Source organism: Psammomys obesus, unplaced genomic scaffold, assembly GCF_907164565.1.
Source record: "Psammomys obesus unplaced genomic scaffold, mPsaObe1.curated_primary_1811, whole genome shotgun sequence".
In the NCBI taxonomy this organism is placed as follows: Eukaryota; Metazoa; Chordata; class Mammalia; order Rodentia; family Muridae; genus Psammomys; species Psammomys obesus.
This window is the reverse complement of record NW_026590062.1, coordinates 30,036,973-30,058,913: the sequence shown is the minus strand read 5'-3', so window position 1 is coordinate 30,058,913 and position 21,941 is coordinate 30,036,973. Positions and strand designations below refer to the sequence as shown.

The 21,941-nt window shown below is 39.6% G+C and overlaps 2 protein-coding genes across 12 annotated transcripts in view; one reads left to right on the top strand and one right to left on the bottom strand.

Moving 5' to 3' along the window:
* Window positions 1-2,488, bottom strand: part of Ecd (ecdysoneless cell cycle regulator) — a 34,971-nt gene extending 32,483 nt beyond the window's left edge. For both annotated transcript variants that reach the window (XM_055606499.1, XM_055606500.1), the window contains exon 1: window positions 2,280-2,488. The gene's annotated coding sequence lies outside the window, so the exon portion shown is untranslated. The remainder of the gene's footprint in view (window positions 1-2,279) is intronic.
* Fam149b1 (family with sequence similarity 149 member B1) overlaps window positions 1-21,941 on the top strand; it is a 41,777-nt gene that overhangs the window by 5,926 nt on the left and 13,910 nt on the right. For 6 of the 10 annotated variants that reach the window (XM_055606503.1, XM_055606502.1, XM_055606506.1 and 3 more), the window contains 4 exons: window positions 3,896-4,038; window positions 6,140-6,256; window positions 8,196-8,354; window positions 12,193-12,380. In XM_055606503.1, the coding sequence (XP_055462478.1) occupies window positions 3,896-4,038; window positions 6,140-6,256; window positions 8,196-8,354; window positions 12,193-12,380 (607 nt within the window). Of the gene's footprint in view, window positions 1-41; window positions 1,980-3,895; window positions 4,039-6,139; window positions 6,257-8,195; window positions 8,355-12,192; window positions 12,381-21,941 lie in introns of those variants that run through there. The other 4 variants (XM_055606511.1, XM_055606510.1, XM_055606508.1 and 1 more) reach the window with 3 other exon arrangements.

Below are 21,941 nucleotides of genomic sequence, written 5' to 3'. Positions count from 1 at the left end.
ACACACACACACACACACACACACACACACACACACACACACACACATACCGGATGGAGCAAACTCAAAAGAGCAAGTTCCAACAACTGTTTATTATTTCTTAGTTCCTATTGTACCCTCTAAAGCAAAGTTCTACATCAGAGGAAAATCACCCCATGGCTATAAAAAAAATTATCACAAACATAGATAAAGTTACACAAGAGGGGGTATAGCAGGGTTATTGATTACATTTTTTTAATAAAATTCTCATTTGACTAAACATTATCTCTCAGCTCCACAAGTTCATTGTAAGTTCAACACAAATTTTATCTGTCTTCCATAAGCTCATTATAAGTTCAAAGCAATAGTATTTTTGTGTGTGTCATAGGTTAATAGGGTTTTTACCAAGAAATAGGGCATCTACCTTATGTCTTATTTTTGAAGTCTTGTATGGCTAAGTCAGGTAATCATCTATTTTCTGTTCTATACTCATAATAGAATCACTCATTCTGTGTTCATGGCTTTTCTTTCATGATACACACCAAGACCTGACCTCATCTCTGGACCTAACCTAGAGTCAATGTTTTCCTTTATCAGAAATTTGTCCCAAGACAAATGCTTGTGACACATGAAGGCTCACAGAACTCCTTTTGCAGGTTTTGCTGTTCTGCAGGGGTCACTTAAAACTATTTAAATCAAAATCAGGAATTCTACAAAAATCATTATCAGGAATTATAAAATCATCAATTCATCTAAACAGCATTATTTTATGAAAGTACATCTTCATATTGATCTGCAGGGAATGTGGCCAACAGAGAGGGCTAATACCCAGGAAGCAATCATACCAGACTATAGGCAGTGTGAGTATCCTCACATCCAGTCATACCATGCCAAATATATGAGGAATGCAACAATGACAAGCATGAAAAGGCATATCAGCACAAGAAGCAATCCAGAAACAAAAGTCCCTGGGGTCCAAGCCTCTCCAGGGCATGCCCATTGTAGCTATACAAAATGGTGAGCATCTCCAGGAGACTGACTGACTTAGTACAGCTTTTCCTGCACAGCTTCTGCTACTGCTCTTTACAGAGAATCCTAATTGTTTAAATCTATTATCATTAATCACTTTTCAGTAGTTTTCCATGTATGTATATTTTCCTTAGTTATTAGGCATGTACATACTATTTATAGTCTGCTTTTGTCATTTCCCTTTGTTAATGTTGCTGTTTATTATTACCTCCACATCTGTCAACTAGAATAGTATAGAAATAGTTCTTGGTGTTAACATATCATAAAGGGAGCTTCCCTATATTTAATATTTGGGTTTTCAGGTCTTAATTAGTTTCTTCAAGGAATATTTTAAGTATATCTGTCTATTGCTATAGTTATAGGGTGAAACTTATATAGTGGAGTAGTCTAGTGAGGAGACTGACAAGGATGTAAAGTACAGATTAACAAAGTGCTCTAGCAGGTTGTTGAAACAGGAAGTAACAAGGAACACTTACTTGAGACTCTAGTGTTACTTGTATAGTAGACTCAGACTTAAGGACTGAAGAGGTGATCATGTAAAGAAAGAGAAAAAGAACTTTGAGACAGATAAATGGCAGGCGGACTGACAATATGGCACAGTGGTTAATATAATCAGGACCAGAGTTTGGATTCCAGCTGGGTTTCCCCTCCAGTGCCTGTAATCGCAGCTCTGATGGGATGAAGACAAGAAGGTTGTTGGGGCTTGCTGGCTTCTGAGCCTCAAGCTCCAGACTCAGGAAGAAACCCTGACTAAGGAACAAACACAAAGTGATGGAAAAGAAAATCTAATGCTTCTGGCCTCAGTGTGCATGCACATACATACATATTATTAAAATAAAATTAAGAAGTCCTAAAAGGAAAAGAAACTTGTATTTCAAAGGTAAACGTTCCTGGAACTGAAGAAAAGATTGGTGGATAGAAGAGATACAAGATGGTGAATCTTTGGAGGAAATACAGGTGATATGGGGCAGGTGAGCAGGACTCAGTTTCTGTGCAGCCTTGAAGGTAGGGGAAGGTAGGGGAGGAGGGCCAGGTTGGGAAACAACATTTATTTCTGGTGAATGTTGTATTTTGGTGTTACTAATATTTACTATTGATAAATCTTTTAATAAAGCTGCAGTTAATCCTAAACAGCTGTATAACCAAATCACCACACAGAGACTGGGTTTATTTAGTTAACCTAGAACACAATGCTGGGCAATAGTTACTCCATCCTAAACCTCCAAGCCCTCATAGTTTCCTGCCATTCAGATTTCCCACATTATACTTACTTTTAGTGATAACTTAGGTCCGGTTCATTTCTCCTCGTCGTTCCAAGGCCTCTCCTCCAGCCTCTGCTCTTCCAGCTTCTCTCCTCTTCTCCCCCCTACCACTTCCTCCCCTCCGGTTCCACCCTTCTCCTTCCGACTCCTTCCTCTCCTCCCACTCTCAACCAGGATGTCCACCCTATCCTCTCCATTGCTCAATACTGTGGCCAGTTGTTTTAATTGACACATTAGAGAACAAATAGTGGCATGTTTACACAAACTTGAAACAGGTGATGCTTAGAATAAACATCACAATGCAATGTCTGGATTGAAACCAGATAGTGGGGAGAGAAATCAGCATTTGAATGAACAAGGGTAAGGTGTATACATTCCAAAAGAACATTATACCAACAGGTGAATTAATCTGATGCCTTATCAGAAGAATTCAATAAACTGACTAAATAGTCCCATCACCTCTGTATTGTCATCGTATCTTTTTAGGTTCTAAATATTATGTACGTTTCCCAGCCCTTGCTTTCATTTTGGCACTTAGTGTACATCAAATTTTTTTAATTCATTTTTAAATTTCTTTAAAAATTTATTTCTGTAAGTTGTCCTTAGAAAAAGAAACAGAATCATAAGAAAATTCCTTGAGATATGAAAGCTCCCTAATTTAGCTTTTTTTAAATATAAACACAGTATCTCAAATGAACTCTTTAAACAAAGCAAAATGAATGTTTTTATTTTTTATTTTGCAGTGCTAAAGATTGAAATATTCTCTCGTGTGTGTGTATGTGTGTCTGTGAGAGAGTGTGTATTGTGTGTGTGTGTGTGTGTGTGTGTGTGTGTGTCTGTCTCTGTGTTGGGGGTACAAGTATGAATGTAGAGGTCAGAAAACAACTTGTGGGGGGCTGGAGAGGTGGCTCAGCAGTTAAGAGCACTAGCTGCTCTTCGGAGGACCTGAGTTCAGGTCCCAAATGGCAGCTCACAACTGTCTGTAACTCCAGTTCCAGGAGATCTGGCACACTTAAGACATGCAAGCAAAAGACCACATAAAACTAAATAAGTCTTAAAGAAGAAGAACAAGAACAGGAGGAGGAGCTGCTGTACTGAAATAAATATCATTTTTTGGAAGAAGCTTACCAAAATAAAAATATATCACATTTATTATAGCATTATTAAGAATGACTTTAAAGTAGAAAACTCAGTGTTGTCCACTGGTACTTATTCTGTAGAGCACTGTACAGACTTTTTTTTTTTTTTTTTTAATTAAAACCTCATGCCAGGCACAGTGGTACACACCTTTAATCCCAGCACTCAGGAGGCAGAGGCAGGCTGATTTCTTTGAGTTCAAGGCCAGCCTTGGTCTACAAAGTCCAGGGCAGCCAAGGCTACATAGAAAAACCCTGTCTTGGAAAAAGAAAGAAAAGAGAAAAGAAAAAGAAACTTTATTATAAAATACACACCAAAACTGATCAAAGTCTGTATATCTCAATGACTCTAGTGCATAAAAAATATATTTGATAGTGAAAGTATAAAATTAAGTAAATTCAGAATAGCTAATCTAACTGTATAGAAGTTCACCAAAATATATTCTTAGTAGCTCATCTAAATGTTTGGGGGGTGGTGTTTGTCTCTAGGAACTTGATCAGAATGCCACTGAGAAAGTTCAGGCAATGTTCACAGCCATTGATGAGCTCCTCTACGAGCAGAAGCTGAGCGTGCACACACACAGTCTGCAGAAGGAATGCCAGCAGTGGGCGTGCAGCTTTCCTCACCTCAGGTATGGGACAGGGCTCAAGTATAAATACGGTTGTCTCAAGTCTTGAATTCTGAAACTTTAGGAGCTTTAGATTCTTTTCTTTTTTGAGACAAGTTCTCACTCTGAAACCCTGGCTGTCCAGGAACTCACTCTGTAGACCACACTGGACTTGACTCAGAGATCTTCCTGCCACTGTTTTCCAGAGTGCTGGGATTAAAGACTCACCTGGCCTGAGAAGGTTTTTTGGTTTTTTGGCTTGTTTGTTTTTCTTTTAATGTACATGATTTTGATGAAATTATCTAAAGCCATGTTGTGCAAAGCCTCAGCTGAAAGAAAACTCAAGTTAGAAGTTAATTGGATTTATCCTAACAACATATTCCGTTTTTGTTTTTGGTTTTCTAAGACGGTTTCTCTGTGTAGCCCTGGCTGCCCTAGACTCACTTTGTAGACCAGTCTGGCCTTGAACTCATAGAGATCTGCCTGCCTCTGCCTCCCTGAGTGCTGAGATCAAAGGCGTGCACCACTTCGCTCAGTTCAATGTATCATTCTAATTGAGCTTCCCCATTTCCCCCTTTGGACACAGGGTCTCACTATGTAGATCAGGCTAGCCTTGAAGTCATTTATCTGCTGCTTCTGCCTCCTTGGTGCATGTGCCCCCATACCTAGCCATGAGTAAAACTTTTTTTAAGTGCCTGTTTATGTGTGAGACAAGGTCTCAGGTGGTCCAGGTTGGCCTTGAACTTTCTTTTTGTTGTTGTTGAGTATCTCTGTGTACCCTTGGCTGTCCTGTCCTTACTTTGTAGACCAGGCTGGCCTCAAACTCAGTGATCTGCCTCTGCCTCCCTGAGTGCTGGGATTAAAGGGTATGCCACCATTTCTGTTCAACCTTTTTTTTTTTTCTTTTCCCTACGCTGAATATGGTATCACATGCCTTTAATCACAGAGGTAGAGGATCTCTGAGTTCAGGGCCAGCTTGGTCTACAAAGTGAATTCCAGGACCGCCAGGGCTATATAGTGAGACCCTGTCCCAAAAAAAAAAAAAAAAACAAACAAAAAAAACCCTTAGGTTATGATGTTTTGCCTTCATGTATGTATATGTATTGCAATATACCAAGTACCCATGGAGGCCAGCTGTGAACTGCCAAGTTGCTGTTGGGAACTGGTCCTGGTCCTCTGCTGCAAGGGCAGAGTGCTTTCAACCTCTGAGCCATCTCTCCAGTCCCATGTGTTGAACTTTGCATGTGAACTGATGATCTTGAACTTCTGATCCTCTAGCCTCTACCTCCAAGGGCCTGGGACATGAAACATGAGATATGATGTCATATTCCAAGTAAAATATCTCTATCAGTAGCTGGCTTCTGAGTGTCAAGGCATTTCAGACCATTTTTGAACAAAATGGTCAGAAAAATGTTCTGTTTTTTCTACTGTCTACAAGTAATTCTTTTATACTCGAAAGAACACACATACTGTTCCCTGAGAAACCATAGTAATACCACTACAGCGTGTACTTAAATTTTCGATTAATGTTATTAAGAATATGATTCATGGCCTGAAGAAATGGTACATCAGTTAAAAGCACTGGCTGCTCTTCAGAGGACCCAGGCTCAATTCCCAGCACCCTCATAACAGCTCACAACTATCTGTAATTCCATTTCTAGGTATCTAATACCCTTACACAGACATACATGCAGACAAAACACCAGTGCACATTAAATAAATCACTTTCTAAAGAATATGATTGATAGTTTTCACTAATTTGTCTGGGCCTCCATCCTCTCAGTGTTTGTGGTAGGAGGAGGCATGCTGTGTGTGCGGTGTGCTGGGGATGGAACCCAGAGCTGTGTCATGCTAGGCAAGTATTCTACTGCCAAGCTACAGCCCTAGCTTTTCTTGGATTTTTCTTTAAACCCCTGGGCGATGGCTTTATCATTATCTTTTCCATATATATTCTATCAAAGAGAATTATGCCTGAGTAAGAACTCACATTTCCTCTCAAGAGTCTTTCTTAATGTGACTAAATTTGTGGGATTTCCATGTAGAGCCATCAGATTTGTTGCTGAAAAGCTCAGATTTCCATGCATGGCAAGTGAGGGTACTTGACTTTGTCTGTTCTTCATTGAAGGGTTCTGGGTAGACAGATAATCACCCCGAGTGAAGGCTATGGCTTGTACCCTAGATCCCCTTCTGCTGCGTCGGCTTCACATGAAGCAGCCTTGTCTCAAGAAAGAGATTCTACCATGTAAGTGTTCTACTGTGCAAGTACATCCGTTTCCTAGCTTGCAGTAATGGTTCTCTTGGGAGGATGGTGGCACAGAAGAACAAAGCCTAGCTTCTGAGATATGTGAACTGGGGCTGCTCTTTGGCCACTTTTTGTTTTAGGAGGTATCTGAGAAGTATGTCCTGAGTAGTTTTTTTACATTAACATACAAGGTTGCCATAAAATAAGGCTTATTAGTGACTAAGAGTCTCTACAAAAATCCTATCCGTTTGATACATTGCACTAAAAACAAACAAAAACCTTCCAATAGATTCCCACTGCCTTTAAGATAAAATACAAAATTATAAGCTGACCCTGCCTACAGCTCTGTTTTTATCTGTCGCTTTCTTGCCTCTCCTTCAGCAATCCTCCCAGTGTTGCTGTCTCTCATCTTAAATACATCAAATTGAGGCTGGTCCACTTCTTGTTCTGGAAGTGCTCTTAGTCTGGGAAGAAGACACACAGAAGCAATTCAGTAATTATTTGTATGTCTGACTGACACCTAGCATACTGCTTGGGATACCATTGACATTTAACTTCCTTTCTAGTTTTTTAAATCTAAATGAGAGCATATTTACATGATAACAATACACAAAAAAAGTAGACTAGTGTATAAATCAAGATTATGGTTTCAAACAAGGTGTTCGACAAAAATAGTTGTGTGTATATCAGAATGGTAGTCCAGGAAGTTAAAGTATTAGAAGACAGTGTCAGGCTACAGAAGCACAAGCCAAAAAAAAAAAAAAAAAAAAAAAGGGGGGGGGGGAACCAGAGACAGAGAGACTGACTGACTAGCTGGGTGTGGTAACACACACCTTTAATCTCAGCACAGGCATATCTCTGTGAGTTTAAGGCCATCCTGGTCTACAAAGTCAGTCCAGGACAGCCAAGGCTACACAGAGAAACTGTCTCAAAAAACAAAAAGAAAGAAAGAAAGAAAGAAAGAAAGAAAGAAAGAAAGAAAGAAAGAAAGAAAGAAAGAAAGAAAGAAAGAAAGAAAGAAAGAAAGAAGGAAGGAAGGAAGGAAGGAAGGAAGGAAGGAAGGAAGGAAGGAAGGAAGGAAGGAAGGAAGAAAGAAGCCATGAAAAGTTGAGTTTGCAGAGATAAAACTGCATTCATTTGCTTCAGTCAAGTTAATGTAAGAGTTGTTTCTAGACAGGGTCTCACTGTGTAGCCCTGGCTGGCCTGGAACTCACTATGTAGACCCAGAAAGCCTCAAACTCACAGAGCTCCACCTGCCTCTGGTGCCTGAATTCTTAGATTAAAAGCATATTCTACTACACCCAGCTGTATTTATTACAGATACATATTTCAATCAATGTTGGGGGCAATGCTGTTGAGAAACTAGACTCTACCTCCTAGGTAACGAAGTAGGTCCTTACCATGGCATACCCAAAACAACAACCCTCCAGTGAAACACAGCAAATGCTTTCATGGTACTGGGTTCACAGTGTTTATACTGTCATGGGCAACATTAAAAAAGTAGCCAAAATCTTGTATGCAAATAATGAATCAAAAGAGAGAGGGGGGCTAGGAGAAAATGTTTACAAATCATATGTCTAATAAGGATGAATAGCCAGAAGGTAGAAGGATTTCTACAATTCAGAAAACAAAAACAGCCTAACTGAAAATGGGCAGAGGACATGAATAAAGAGTTCTCTAAAGGTGAGTAGCTGTCTGCTGATGAACAGATGCTCCATGTTACCATCAGAAGAGAAATATAAATCAGAGCCAGGGAGCATCACCTAGCTTGACCAAGGTACTGAGCAATAACCATAGCACTGGAGAAAAAAGATTTAGAATAGTTCAGGAATGCATTGCTAGGAGAAGGAGGGTTTGTTCCAAAAGTTATGTTACTTGTTGTGTGAGATCTGTTTGTTTTAATATGTCATTAATGCTGTTTTTTTCTTCCCTCTCCAAGATTTGGTATAAGGGGAAAGAGGTTACATTTTTCATCTTACAAAGCATCTCCCACCATCAAACCCTCTGGTTTGTCTGCTATGGAAGGAGAAGAGGCAGATTGTATTATCCTTTCTGAAGGAATAATTGAGGAGTACTTAGCTTTTGACCACACGGATATGTGAGTACTGCCTTTAAATTTTTTTCACTCTGTTTTGTGTATTAGCATCTACTTTTTTGAAACTGCATTACTGATACCTCTTATATTTGTAACAATTTGGTATCTCTTTCTAGTCAGCTCCAACATGCAGAGCTTATGTCCTGTTGCTTCCAAACACCAGGCCTATACTTCCTTCTTTACTATGTTCTGCCTTTCCTTATGATCAAAGATTTTTAAATGATTTTATCTACATAATTTGACTTTATCCTTTTATAAATTGTCACCAGTGGACACTGAAACTTCAAAGAGTAGCTGAAAAGATGCGAACTTTGTTTATTTAAAATAATTTTTTCTTTGTTTTTGTTTTGAGACAGGATTTCACTATGTAGTCTTGGCTGGCCTTGAATTCCACCTGCCTCTGCCTTTGAAGTGCTAGGATTAAAGGTGTGTGCCACCATGACCATCTAATTCTTACTTTAAAAGGACACATACAGTTTATCAGTTAATAATGCTTATTTATATCCACTTATATTCTGATAGTAGTTATATAACAGTGAGAAGCAGAGTGCTGAAGTGATTTGTGGATTAAAGTTAAGACCAAAACCTTATTCATCTGATTCTAAAAGCAATGCTCCCATCCACCATATTGCATGCTACCTTTCTGAAATGCAAACTATTTTTCTAAGTCCTTAAAAGTTCTAGAATTACTGGGTTGTGGCTCAGTTGGTAGAATGTTTTACCAACAAATACAAAGCTCTGGATTCAATCCCCAGCACTGCATAAACTGGGAACAGTAGCTCTTGCCTGTCATCCCAGCATTCATGAGGTGGTGATAGGAGAATCAGTGGCTCCCATCCTCAGCTACAGAGAAAGTTTAAGGCAAGCATGGGTTATGTGAGACCCTGTCTCAAAAGTAAATAAATAGGGCTAGGGAGATGGCTCAGTGGGTAAAGTGCTTGTCATATAAGCCTGACAAACTGAATTCAGATCTCTAAAACCCACATAAGCTAAATGCAGTAGCTCAGGTGTCTGTCATTGCCAGAACTTCTCTAGGGAGTTGAGAGGCAGACAAGAGAATCTCCAGACACCGATGAGTCTGTTAGTGTGGCATGCCTGTCAGTGAGCAAGAGAAATCCCATCCCAAACAAGGTGAAAGGGAAGGGCTGACACCCAAGGTTGTCCTCTAACCTCTGCATGTATACCATGGCATGCACACACATCCCACACACAAACTAATGTTTTAAAAAAGAAAATTTCCAGAACATCTGGAAGTGCTGGTATTGTGTTAGGCTGTGTGGTCTCATCTGGTTATTATATCATTTGAATCTAGACTTCCCTTCTTCTTATGGTGCTTCCTCCTGCCATGTTCACTCATGCGCACACAGCCCTACACCAGCAAATAAGCAGATGCTGTACCAAACACCACCAAGCTAGTTCTGTGTGTAAGGGAATTTTGAGTAAGTGCTTTTGATTTTCTAGAGACCCCTCCTTCCCTAGCCTTTGTCATCTACTTCTTCTGTCTTTTGTTTTTTCTCAAATCAGAAGTCTGCCCCTTTGGTCCTTCTTCTTAAGTTATGAAGAATGAAGTTGATTGAAGTCACTTAAAATGTGATACAAATGGCTGATATGTGCTCCCAGGGCACCTTTCCCTTTTTCTGATGAGAGTATACCCAAGTGCATTTTCAGGTAATATGGGCAAGACTTCAGATAGTACCAAAATGTATTCTTGTAAAGTGACACAGTAGTTGGGCCTTTAGACTGTTCCTAACTAAAGCTGGGCCTACTGGAGCAGGCCTGTAATCACATTTATTCAGGAAGCTAAGTCAAGAAGAGTCACAAGTTCAAAACCAGCCCGGGCTATAAAGTGAGATCAGACCAACTTACATAACCTGGTGAGACACTGCCTCAAAATAATAAGTTAAAAGGCTGGAGCTATAACTTGCCCAGCATGCAGAAGATCTCAGGCTGAAGCTCCAGTAGCACAGGGGGGAAAAAAAAAAGTTCCTAACTGAATACATTAAAGTAAGTGAAAATGCTTGCAGAAAATGAGTACATACACTAGTTTTAGCAAATAACTTTCATACAAGTAGAAAACCCACCCAAGAAAAAGTAACATTCCTAACTTATTCTTTGTAAAAATTAAATTTAAATTTCACATATAAAAATTTATACATAAAAGATCAAATCATGTAGGTTTAGGAAAAATGGAAGATTGGGTTTTTTTTCTGTTTTTTTTTTTTTTTTTGTATATTTGTTTTGTTTTTTGAGACAAGGGCCCTTTCTAGCTTGGAATTTGGTATACAGACAGTGCTGGCCTTGAACTCACAGAAACCCACCTGCTTCTGTCTTCAAGTGCTGCTATTAAAATTGTGTGCCACTACCCTAAGCCTTAAAGGCATTTTTTAAACCCTAATACAAAATCTCTGAGTCATATAAGAAGTTCTTAAATGATGAGATTAGATGGCATTTCTGCATAGGAAAAAGAAACACAAAGTCAAACAGGAAAAGGACATGAACGGAAAGTTCATATGAGCAGAACAAACATTTTAAATGTGTGAAATTCAACCACATTTAAATTAGGGATAAAATGTCAAACTGTAATGAGGTAGTGTAATACCCGTCAGGTTGAGAGGACATCAAGTAAATCCTTAAATGACATATTCTTTTACTATTGGACCATCTTGAGAAGATGGTGGGCCTTATCTTTCAAGTTGAAAAGTAGATATTCTTTACCTCACTTACTGTATTTATAGGAGTCTCTTCTACAGATGTACTCACCCATGAAGTGATGCACTGTATAACAGTTACACTACGGACCATAGTCAAAAACCTGGCTAGTTGCATACATGTGGTGCAGCTGGTAGAATGCTCCAGTTCTCTAAGAAACAGGCTAATATGTGCTGGTAGAAGTTTCAGATACACTGGTAAATAAAGAATGAGGTGCAGTGTAACACATGCGGTGATTATTTCTCGGGAACAGTATAGAATATTTGTTTCTGATGATAGGGACCAGGAATCAGAGATGTGGAAAACATCGTTTTCACTATGAGTCTTTCTATACATTTGATTTTTTTTTTCTTCACCAAAAGAAGGTATATGCCTGTAGTCCCAACATTTGGTAGTTAAGGACAAGTCTGATCTTAACTTAAATCACCACAGATTTAAGACCTTCCTGGTCTACATAGTGAGTTCTAGTTTGTCAGGGCTACATACCAAGACTGTACCTCAGAAATAACTTTCAAAAATTAAAACAAGTAAATACAGTTGAGCACAATCCAATCATTCTGATGCTCTTAGGTCCCCTACTAATAGCAAGCTAGTTTTTCCTTAGGTAGCTGGCTTGCATGAGTCTCTTTCCTGTCTGTTTAGTTCTGGAGACTTCTGCTGCCTAAGGGCAGTCTTCACTCTAGAAACTGGCAACATTTTTTTTCCCTTTTGTAAGCCACTTTGAAAGCCATTTGCCTTATCTTTCTGTATTGTAGTCTATGGTAAATAAGCACACTGCCAGCTAACCCTCCCCAGCCCCAGGTTCTTGGTATTTCCCTTAAAGAAGCAGATAGATTTGTGAGTTTCTGGTTACAGGCACTAGTCTCCAGAACACCCCTCAGGAATTCTTGTGTATTTCAGTCCCCACATTTGAGGGGCAGGGGTTACTAGGACAGGATGGGGATAAAAAGAAGGAATCCAGTCTCTTCTGCTGAGAACTTCCTTACTTTATAAGTTAGCTTCAGGTGCTACATTTTCAGGTTGAGGAGGAGGGTGGAAAGGGGACAGCAAGCACATTTCTGAGTATAAAGGACAATGGTGGTGCTTAGAGAAGAATAATCATGAAATCTTTCCCTTCTTGCTTCTATTCCAGGGAAGAGGGATTTCATGGAAACAAATCAGAAGCAGCTACAGAGAAACAGAAATTAGGGTACCCTCCCATTGCTCCATTTTACTGCATGAAAGAGGATGTTCTTGCTTATGTGTTTGACAACGTGTGGAGCAAGGTTGTGGGCTGTATGGAGCAGTTGACACGTAGTCACTGGGAGGGATTTGCCTCTGGTAAGGATTCTCATGAAACCAATGTAAACAATAATTATTTATGATATACAAATCACAGTCAGTCTTTTTGTGTGTGTGTGGTGCCCATCAAACCAAGGACCCTGTGCATGCTAGGACACACTACCAAGTTACAGCACAACCTTTTTTATTTTTTTAATGTTGAGACAGAGTTTCACTGAATTATGAAGGCAGGCCTTGAACTTGTGTACTTCTTGCTTCAGCCTCTCGAGTAGCTGGTATTACAGGCCTGTGCTTTCAGGTCTGGCTCTAAGAAGTCAAGGTTATATCCTTTATTAGTACAGTACCTGGGTATGAGAGGTAGCAAAAACCTCTTTATACATACAAACACACTTCTGACACTAAATGTGTAGAGGTATTCCCACATTACTTAATAGGTTCTCTATTGTAGAGTCTCACATACCATTGGAGTATCCTATGGTTCAGTTCTCATACTACCTGGAAGGTAGCTTTAGATCCCAAAGGGTTCAGTCCCACAACCTTTCTATCAAACTTCATACCTCACATGACACTTTCAAGCTTCAGTTTCTGACCTATGCTTCTAGCCAAAAATTAAAATTCATGCTAGAATGGTGCACAGGACTCAGAGAGAAACTGAGGCTTGCGGGCTTATAAAGAATACCACAAAGGATATGGATGAGCAGCCAAATCAGAGATGCATAGGACAGCATAGGGAGAAGCAAAGAGATGTATGCACAACACCCTCCCAACACCTTCAAGTGTAGTCTGGAAGCTCTTCTGAAAAGGGCCTCTGTAGTCCTCATTATGTCAGCATGACTGATTAAATAAATGGCCATTGATCAACTCAACTTTCAGCTCCTCTCTTCATAAGGCTAAAATTTCCAAACCTGATTACGTGGTTGTTTCTCCCTGGCTGTTAGTTCTCTACCTCGACCACATCCTGAAACTATTCACTTTCCCAACTACCATCCATATTTTCAGAAGAGAGAAAGATACTGTTGCTTTGAAAATTCTAAGGGTTTTAGGAGCTATGTGCCAGAAAATAGGTAGAGACCAAATATGTTTTTTTATATTACATCAATTAAGTTTGATTAATGTTGGTGTTTCTAACAGAAACTAGCAAAGAACTTAGTAAATATCTGAGAATGGGTACAGGAGTAGAGGCCTCATCTGTGGTCATCAGAGTTTGTACTTTCTCCTCTAACATATCTGTGAGGAAAACCATGTAAGTGGCATATGCTTCTCATACTGTCTCAGTGAAGAGTAATTAACACACAAGAGACTTTACAACTTCAAGTATAAAATGTGGTAAGTTCTCTTCTCTTTTATGTATATACCCATGAAGCCCTCATCAGTTGGTACAGTGAACATCCATCACTCCCAAAAGCTCATACCCTTTACAAGCCCTCCCTTCTGTCATTCTATGTTGCTTCTGTCCCAAAAGATGCTTCTGCTGAGAGAAGCCAGAGTCTCATAGGAAGTGTCATTATTTGAAAGGATTAGGACTAGTGGCCTTGTTAGGAGTGTGTCACTGGGCATAGGCTTTGAGGTTTCAAATGCTCAAGCCAGGCCCAGTGTCACCTTCTCTTCCTGCTGCTCCAGATATAGAACTCTCAGCTGCTTCTCCAGCACCATGTCTGCCTGCATGCTGCCATGTTTCCCACCATAATATTGGACTAAAACTCTAAACTGTAAGCCAGCCCCAGTTAAATATTTTCCTTTATAAGACTTGCTGTGGTCATGATGTCTCTTCACAGCAACAGAAACCCTAAGACAGAAGTTGGTACCAGGGACTGGAGTATTGCTGTGACAGGCCTGACCGTGCTTTTATTTGGAGGAATGTGGACTTTGGATTAGAAAAGCAGTAGAAAACTTTCAGTGGGGTTTAATGGGACATGCTAGTAGGAGCATGGAAGACATTGGTGCTGAAGGTGATTTGAACTGGAGTCTATCTCCAGAGATCTCAGAGGAGATTACTAATATGTGGCCCAGAGATCCTTCTTGTGAAATTTTGATGAAGAATATGGCTGCTTTCTGCTCTTGTCCAAAAAATCTGCCTGAGGCTAAATTGAAGAGTTCCAGATTAACAGCTTTGACAGAGGAGATTCCCAGACAACCTAGTGTTGACTATGTTGCTTGGTTATTAGTGTTCACGCTTATGAAGATCTAAAATGAAAGAAGCAAGCTGAGCAAGGAAAAATACAAAACGTACAGTTTGGGGATTAAAGACGGACCAGGAAGTGTAAACAGAGGGAAGAAAAGCCTAATGCTAAATGGAATAAAGGGAGTGGTGACCTCAGGGCAAGACCCTACCCAGCTAAACTTCCAACCTGTAAAAAGGAATTAAAGTCTAGGGTTAGGCATGATGGTGCACTTGTATGACAGAGGGGGCTAGATCTCTGAGTTCAAGGCTAGTCTGGTCTACAGAGTGAATTCCAGGGCAGCCAAGCTTAAGCAGTGAAAGAACAGAAAGCTGGTGAAAATGTATTTGAATGAGGGCGTCCTTTTCCAGTCCCAGCAAGCAGCAGAACTTGGCAGCTTCAGTCTCATGGTTCTGGCTTTAGAGTCAAGGATGCAAAAAAAAAAAAAAAAAGGTGGGGGGGAGGGGGTATGGAATTTTCCTCTGTGAATAAGGAAAGCCACTGAGGCCAGGCGTATGTCAGAGGTGTCCCTGCATGGAGGCTGTGAAGGTGAAGCCTGATTATGTTGGAGACCTCAAGATGTTGGAGATGCCATGAGATACCTGCTGATGAGAGCTGCTAACAGGGAGTGGTTAACAGCCCAGGAGAGAAGTATGTTGCAGGCAACAAAACTGAAAGGAGTTGGAGATCTGAAGAACGCTTCGACATCAGACATGGAGAGTGCAGAGTTTGGAGTTTGCCCAAGTGGCTTTTGGTCTTGTTTTGGTCCAGTATCTCCTTACTATTCTCCCTTTCCTCCATTTTGAAATGGCAGTGTATATCCTGGGCCACTGTATATTCAAAGTATGTGATCTGCATTTTCATTTTGATTTTTACAGTGTTATAATTAAGAGTACAAGAGACTTTGAACCATAGACTTTTAAGCAGTAGGGAGACTGTGATAGACTGTGGATGGAGACTTTTGAAGTTGGACTGAATGCAATGGCCCTAAGAGGACCAGGAAGTAGATTGTGGTGGTTTGAATGAAAATGGGCCCCATAGGCTCATAGGAAGTGGCACTATTTGAAAGGATCAGGATGTATGGCCTTGTTATAGGAAGTGTATCAGTGTCACTGAGAGTGGGCTGTTAGATTTCAAATGCTCAAGCCAAGCCCAGTGTCACCTTCTCTTCCTGTTGCTCCACATGGGGAGCTTCTCCAGCACCACTTCTGCTGGCACCCTGCCATGTTTCCCCACTATGATGATAACAGGCTAAACCTCTAAACTAGAGGCCAGCCCCAGTTAAAAGTTTTCCTTTATGAGAGTTCCTTATGGCCTGGTGTCTCTTACAGCAATAGAAACCCTAACTAATACAAAGTACACAGTGTCTAACTTCATTTATGCATATTTACCAAAGATAATTGATCTATAGTGTAGACAGAAAGCAAATCATTCACTCTGTCAAGTTCTTCCATCTCAGCATAGTGATTTTAGAATTCTCTACCTTACATGTGTATCTGTAATGCCTTTTATTGCTGGGTATTATTTCATGAAACCACATTTTATCACTTCATCTGTTGATGGAAATTTAAATTGCTTTTCACTTTAGCTGTTACAAACACTAATGAACTAGAATTTAGGGTACATATTTCATTTCTCTATGCAAATTAGGATGACTGGTTATATGGTTAGATATATAAATATTTTGTTACAAGTTATGTTTTTCTTTACCACTCAAATTATTCCAGACCTCACAGCTTTAAATAATACATACTGTTGTCTCACACACTTGTGGGTTAAAAGGCCTAGAACAACTAGCAAGTCCTTTGCTTAGAGTTGCACAGATGAGGTCAAGGTATTGGCCAGTGCTGGGATTTCATAGGAAGGCTGAGCTAGGAAAGGGCTCACTTCTACTTCTGTATGTTCTCAGAAGTATACAGATCCTTGTGACTATGATTTTCATGCAGCTTTATTTTTCAAAGTCAGCCAGTCAAAAACAGATTATTTTTGTAATTTTTTAAAATGTATTTAATTATTTATTATTTATACAGTGTTCTGCCTGCATGTACACCTGCTCACCAGAAGAAGGCACCAGATGTCATCTTAGATGGTTATGAGCCACCATGTTGTTGCTGGGAATTGAATTCAAGATCTTTGGAAGAGCAGCCAATGCTCTTAACCTCTAAGCCATCTCTCTAGGCACCTCAAAAACAGAATTTAGTAACAATTCATGTGTAGCACCAAATGTCTGAACTGTTTAGAGGACTAGAGAAATGGCTCAGTAGTTAGAAGCAATGGCTGTTCTTCCAGTGAGGACCTGGGTTCAATTCCCAGCACCCACATAGCTGACAACTCTCTATAACTGCAGTTTCAGGATATCTGATACCCTCTTCTGGATTCCACAGTCACTGCATGCACATTGTGTGTGGACATATAAAATAAAAATAAATAATATCTTCATACCTCTCTCTACTCTCTTCCTTTTATACTGCCAAGTTTCTTATTCTATTAAAAATGTTTAGGGCTAAAATTAAATCTAGCAATGGAAGAGTTGTGTACTGAAAACTAAAACACACCATATGAAGCCAGGTGATGGTGGTGCACACCTTTAATCCCAGTACTTGGGAGGCAGAGGCAGGCAGATCTCTATAAGTTCAAGGCCAGCCTGGTCTGTGGAGTGAGTTCCAGGACCTCCAGGGCTACAGAGAGAAACCCTGTCTCCAGAAAAGGAAAGAAAAAAATTTACAGAAGAACAAGACCCTAAAGAAACATGGGAAAGATAGCCTGTATTCGTGGAGCGGAAAACACCATACTTTTAAGGTGACAGTACTTCCAAGTAGATCTCTAGGTCCAGTGCAGTCTCTATCAAAATTCCAACTGCCTGAGTTGAGAATATGGTCATAGAACATGATAGATTCTCATATGCAAAGCCCACAAAAACAAGACAAAACAAATTCAGCTGCATTTTTTTTTTTTTTTTAGAACTGAAAATCATCTGGAACTGCAAGGACCCTCAACAGTTAAAACAGTATTGAAGAACAAAGTTAGAGAGCTAACTTAACGATTTTAAGGACAGATACGCCAGTGCATCTGTAGTGCAGGGTATCAATGTAATAAAAACAAACCCGAACATGTATATCACAATTTCAACAGGGCTGCCAAGATTAGTTAGTGCAGGTGACATCTCTCCAATAAATGCAGCTGGAGCAAATGGATATCCACACAGAAAAAAACTGAAGTTGGACCCTAACATGCAATCATTTACAAAGTCAACTCAAAAGTGGATGAAACAGGCCAGCAAGATGGCTCAGTGCCCATCAGGCCTGACAGCCTGAGTTCAGTTGGAACCTATATAGAAGGAGAGAAGCAAATCTAACAAGTTGTCCCTTGACTTCCACAATTAACAAATGTAAACACTTTAAATACAAAAACATATTCTTTTAAAATAGAATAAAACTAAATTTGAGTGAAAAATATGAAACTCTTAGAAGAAAGTTTATAATAAATTTTATGATTTAACAATTTCTTAGATGTGACATAACACATTCTGTTATGTCACAGAAAAAAGTAAGTTGAACTTCATCGAAATTAAAAACGTGTACATCAAAAGACATTCTCAAAATTGTGAAACACAAACCACACATGGCACAATTATATAATTATAATATGTATGTATGATTATAACCATATACCTGATAAGGAGCTGGTATCCAGTTTTTAAAATTGGGCAAATGCCTCCAATAAATACTACTCCAAGGAAGATCTATAAATGGTCAACACATGAAAAGGTGGTGTATATCAGTTAAGTAAAAACCAGAGTGAAATGCTTCTTCATGCCCACTAGGGAGTGTATGGTGTGTGTGTGTGTGTTTGAGAGAGAGGAGGAAAGAGAGAGAGGTGGTTTTAACTGGAGCTCTCATGAATTGCTGGTGTAAGCTTAAGATGTACTGCCATTGTGGAAAGTTCCTAAAATATTAAATACAAAATATAACCCAGAAATTCCTCTATAACTGAAAACAGTGTTTACACAAGAACTTCTACATGTTCGTTCATAGTAGTATAATCAGAAATAGACTCAAAGTGAAAACTCAAGTGTCCAGCAGCCAGTGAATAAGCAAAACTTTGACATGTGCATGTTTGTGGACTACATTGTGTGCCCTCTAAACTCCCTCTGTTGAAGCTCTGATCTCTGATGTGCTTTAGGGCATTTAGGGAGGTGCTTAGTTAAGTGAGGCCACGGGGCGGCAGCACCCTCCACCAGTAGGCTGGTGTCTATAAGAAGACGAAGAGACACCAGAGATCTCTTTCTCTTTCCACACATGCACAGAAAAGAGGCCGAATGAGAACACAGCAAGCAGGTGGCCATCTACAAGCCAGAAAGAGAAGCTTTACGGGAGCCCAGCCCTGATGGCATCTTGATCTTGGACCCCAGAACTGTGAGAAAATAAATGTCTATTGTGTACGCCGCCCAGCCTGTTCCATTAAAGCCCTGACAGACTAATACTCTATACAGTGGACCATTCATCCATAAACGGAATTAAGTACCAAACTATTATCACAACATGGGTGAACCTTTAAAATATACTAAATGAAAGACAGATGCAGAAGGCCACATATATTAATGTGGCAGTCAAAACTGCAGACACAAAGTAAGTTAATAGTTGTCAGGGAATGGAAGGGACTTGGAGTGATGAAAATTTTTTGAAATGACACTGTGGTGATGATTGCACAACACTGTGAGTACTGTGAAAACGGGCATAGAGTTTAAAGTTATTTATGAGTCTTACCTCATTACAACAAACTTACTATAAAAGAAAAAAAAACTTGTAGCCTGGGGTTGGAGAGTTGTCTCAGTGAGTAAAAGCATTTGCTGCTCTTGCAAAGAGTTCCTTTTTCAGCACCCATATACATGGTTACCATCTGTAACTCCAGTTCCAGGGGATCCAATGCCCTCGTCTGGCCTCCACAAGTCTGCATGCATGTGGTGTGCGTATATAGACGTGGACAAACACCCAAACACATACAATTTTTAAAAATTCTCAAAGTCTAGCCTGAAAAATATTCTTTTAACATTCCTTATGCGCAATTATTCTATCTACTAGTTATTCTTTTTGTATTTAAATTTTTTCTAGTCTATCAACAGTTTACCTCCTAGTACTTTAAAGATATTATCTGTGGTCTTCTTTGCATTACTTCTAATAAGAAGCTAGATGTTATTTTGTCGCTATGTATTTGTTTTTCACTTCTGACCTGGAACCCTCTATGTAAACAAGGCTGGCTCAAATTCACAGATATCTACCTGTCTCTGTCTCCCAAGACTTACTTGGGGTGGAGGGCATATATCCATATATCACCACAGCCAGCCTCTGGCTACATCTTTTTTTTTTTTCCTTATTGCTGGTTTCAGGCAATTTGATGGTGTGCTTTAATGTAGGTTTCTTCTGAGTGGCGGTGGCTGGATTTTCTGTGTGTGTAAATTCAGAAAGCTTTCACTGAAGGTTTCAGCCATTGTTTCTTCACATGCTTTTGTCTATTAGGATTCCAGTTATTCAGAAGTAGATCTGCCTAATCACAGAGCCCTCAGGTAACTTAGGTTTAAAATTCTTAGGCCATCCTGTATGAATAGTTCATACCTTAGATATGTATAACTGTGCTTTTCTTGTGTCTGTCTTGTCTCCAATAGCCTCTCTTGCCTCTCCCCCTTAATGCCCATGCTTACATCTATATTAATAAATGTATTGTTTTCCTCTATTGTATTTTGGATAGCCTATGTTGTTGTGCTTTCTCATTAATCTCTTCTGTGATCATAAATATATTATTATTAAGTTTATTCATTGTACTTTCCTTTCAGCCACTGGTCTCAAGGTATTCTCTGTATGATCTTTAGACTTACATTCCTCCATTTGTTTTAAAAAACTTGAATAATGCTGGGTGTATTATCACACACCTGGAATGCCAACACTCAAAGGCTCAGGTAGAAGGTTAAAGACCAACCTGAGCTACATAGTGAGACACTGACAAAAAGGAGGAGATGTAGAAAGCGTGCTACTGCCTGTTTTGCTTATTGATATCTTTTTCATTATGAGTTGTATTTTCCTGCCCAGTATCTTTGAGTTTTTGATCTTGGAAATCAACTTAGGCAGTTGCAGAGCATGTCTCATTTGTTTATATCTCCAGAATTTACCCTTTTATTATCTAATATCCTTTGTCTTACAGCTTGTATTGGCTATTTTAAACAAGTGAATCCTGTCACTGTCACTATTACATCTGGCTAAAGCAAAAGTCAAGCAAATCACTTTTTTGAGACAGCATAGGCCAGACTCGAATTTACAATGTAGCCAGGATACTGTTATACTCACACAGCCTTCCTGCCAGGTTCTGTGGTGCTGTGGTTACAGGTATGAACTACTTTGTCCATTTGTTGTTTTTTAAAATGTTTGTTTGTTAGGGACTGGGTTTCTTTGTGTAGCCCTGGCTGTCCTGGAATCCACTCTATCGACCAGGCTGGTCTTGAACTCTCAGAGATCTGACTACCTCTGCCTCCCTGAGTATTGGGATTACAGGCATGTGCCACCATGCCCAGCTTGGAGGAATTTTTTTTTAATTTTAACATTCTTCTAAGAAAATTTTTTCAGATTTATTTCTCTTATGAGTGTAGGTGTTTAATCTGTATGTGTGTACACCATGACATTGGATCCCCTGGAACTGAATTTACAATATGGCTGTGAGGCATTGTGTGGGTGCCGGAAACCAAACCTAGATTCTCTGTAGGGCCACAAGTTCTCTTAACTGCTGAGCCATCTCTTCAGTCCTAAATTGAAGAATCTTGAGGTGGGGATGTAGTATAGTGATAGAACACTTTCCTCCCTACCAAACACTGCATAGGAATAAAATAATTTTAAATTGGATATTTTTGTTTTAATAATACCCAAATCAAGAATAGAATGCTACCAACACTCCCAAAGCCTATTTTGACTTCTAACAACACAGATTAATTTTATTTTGAATTTATGTAAAAAAAAGCCAGGTGTGATGGTGTATGTCTATGTTCCCAACATGGAGGCAGAGGAAGAGAATCAGGAGTTTCAGGCTAGCTTAACAACATAGGACTCTTTGTCAAGAAACACATCTCAAATCCCACCACTTGGTAGGTAGAGACATGGAGAGCTCTGGGAGTTTAAAGCCAGCCTGATCTACAAAGTGAGCTCCAGGATAGCCAGGGCTACACAGTGAGATCTTGTCTCAAAACAAAAACTGAACGAACAAACAAAAAAAGAGACCTTTCCCCTAGGCCAAGTATAGTTGTACACACCTTTACTCTTCAGTAGTTGAGAAGCAGGGTCAGGAGGAGCTCTGTGAATACAAGGCTAGATGGGGATAAAAAGAGAGACCCTGTGTCCAAAAAAAAAAAGTCAAAGAAGCCTATGAAGCCTATTCCAAAATTTCTTTGTAAGACTAGATC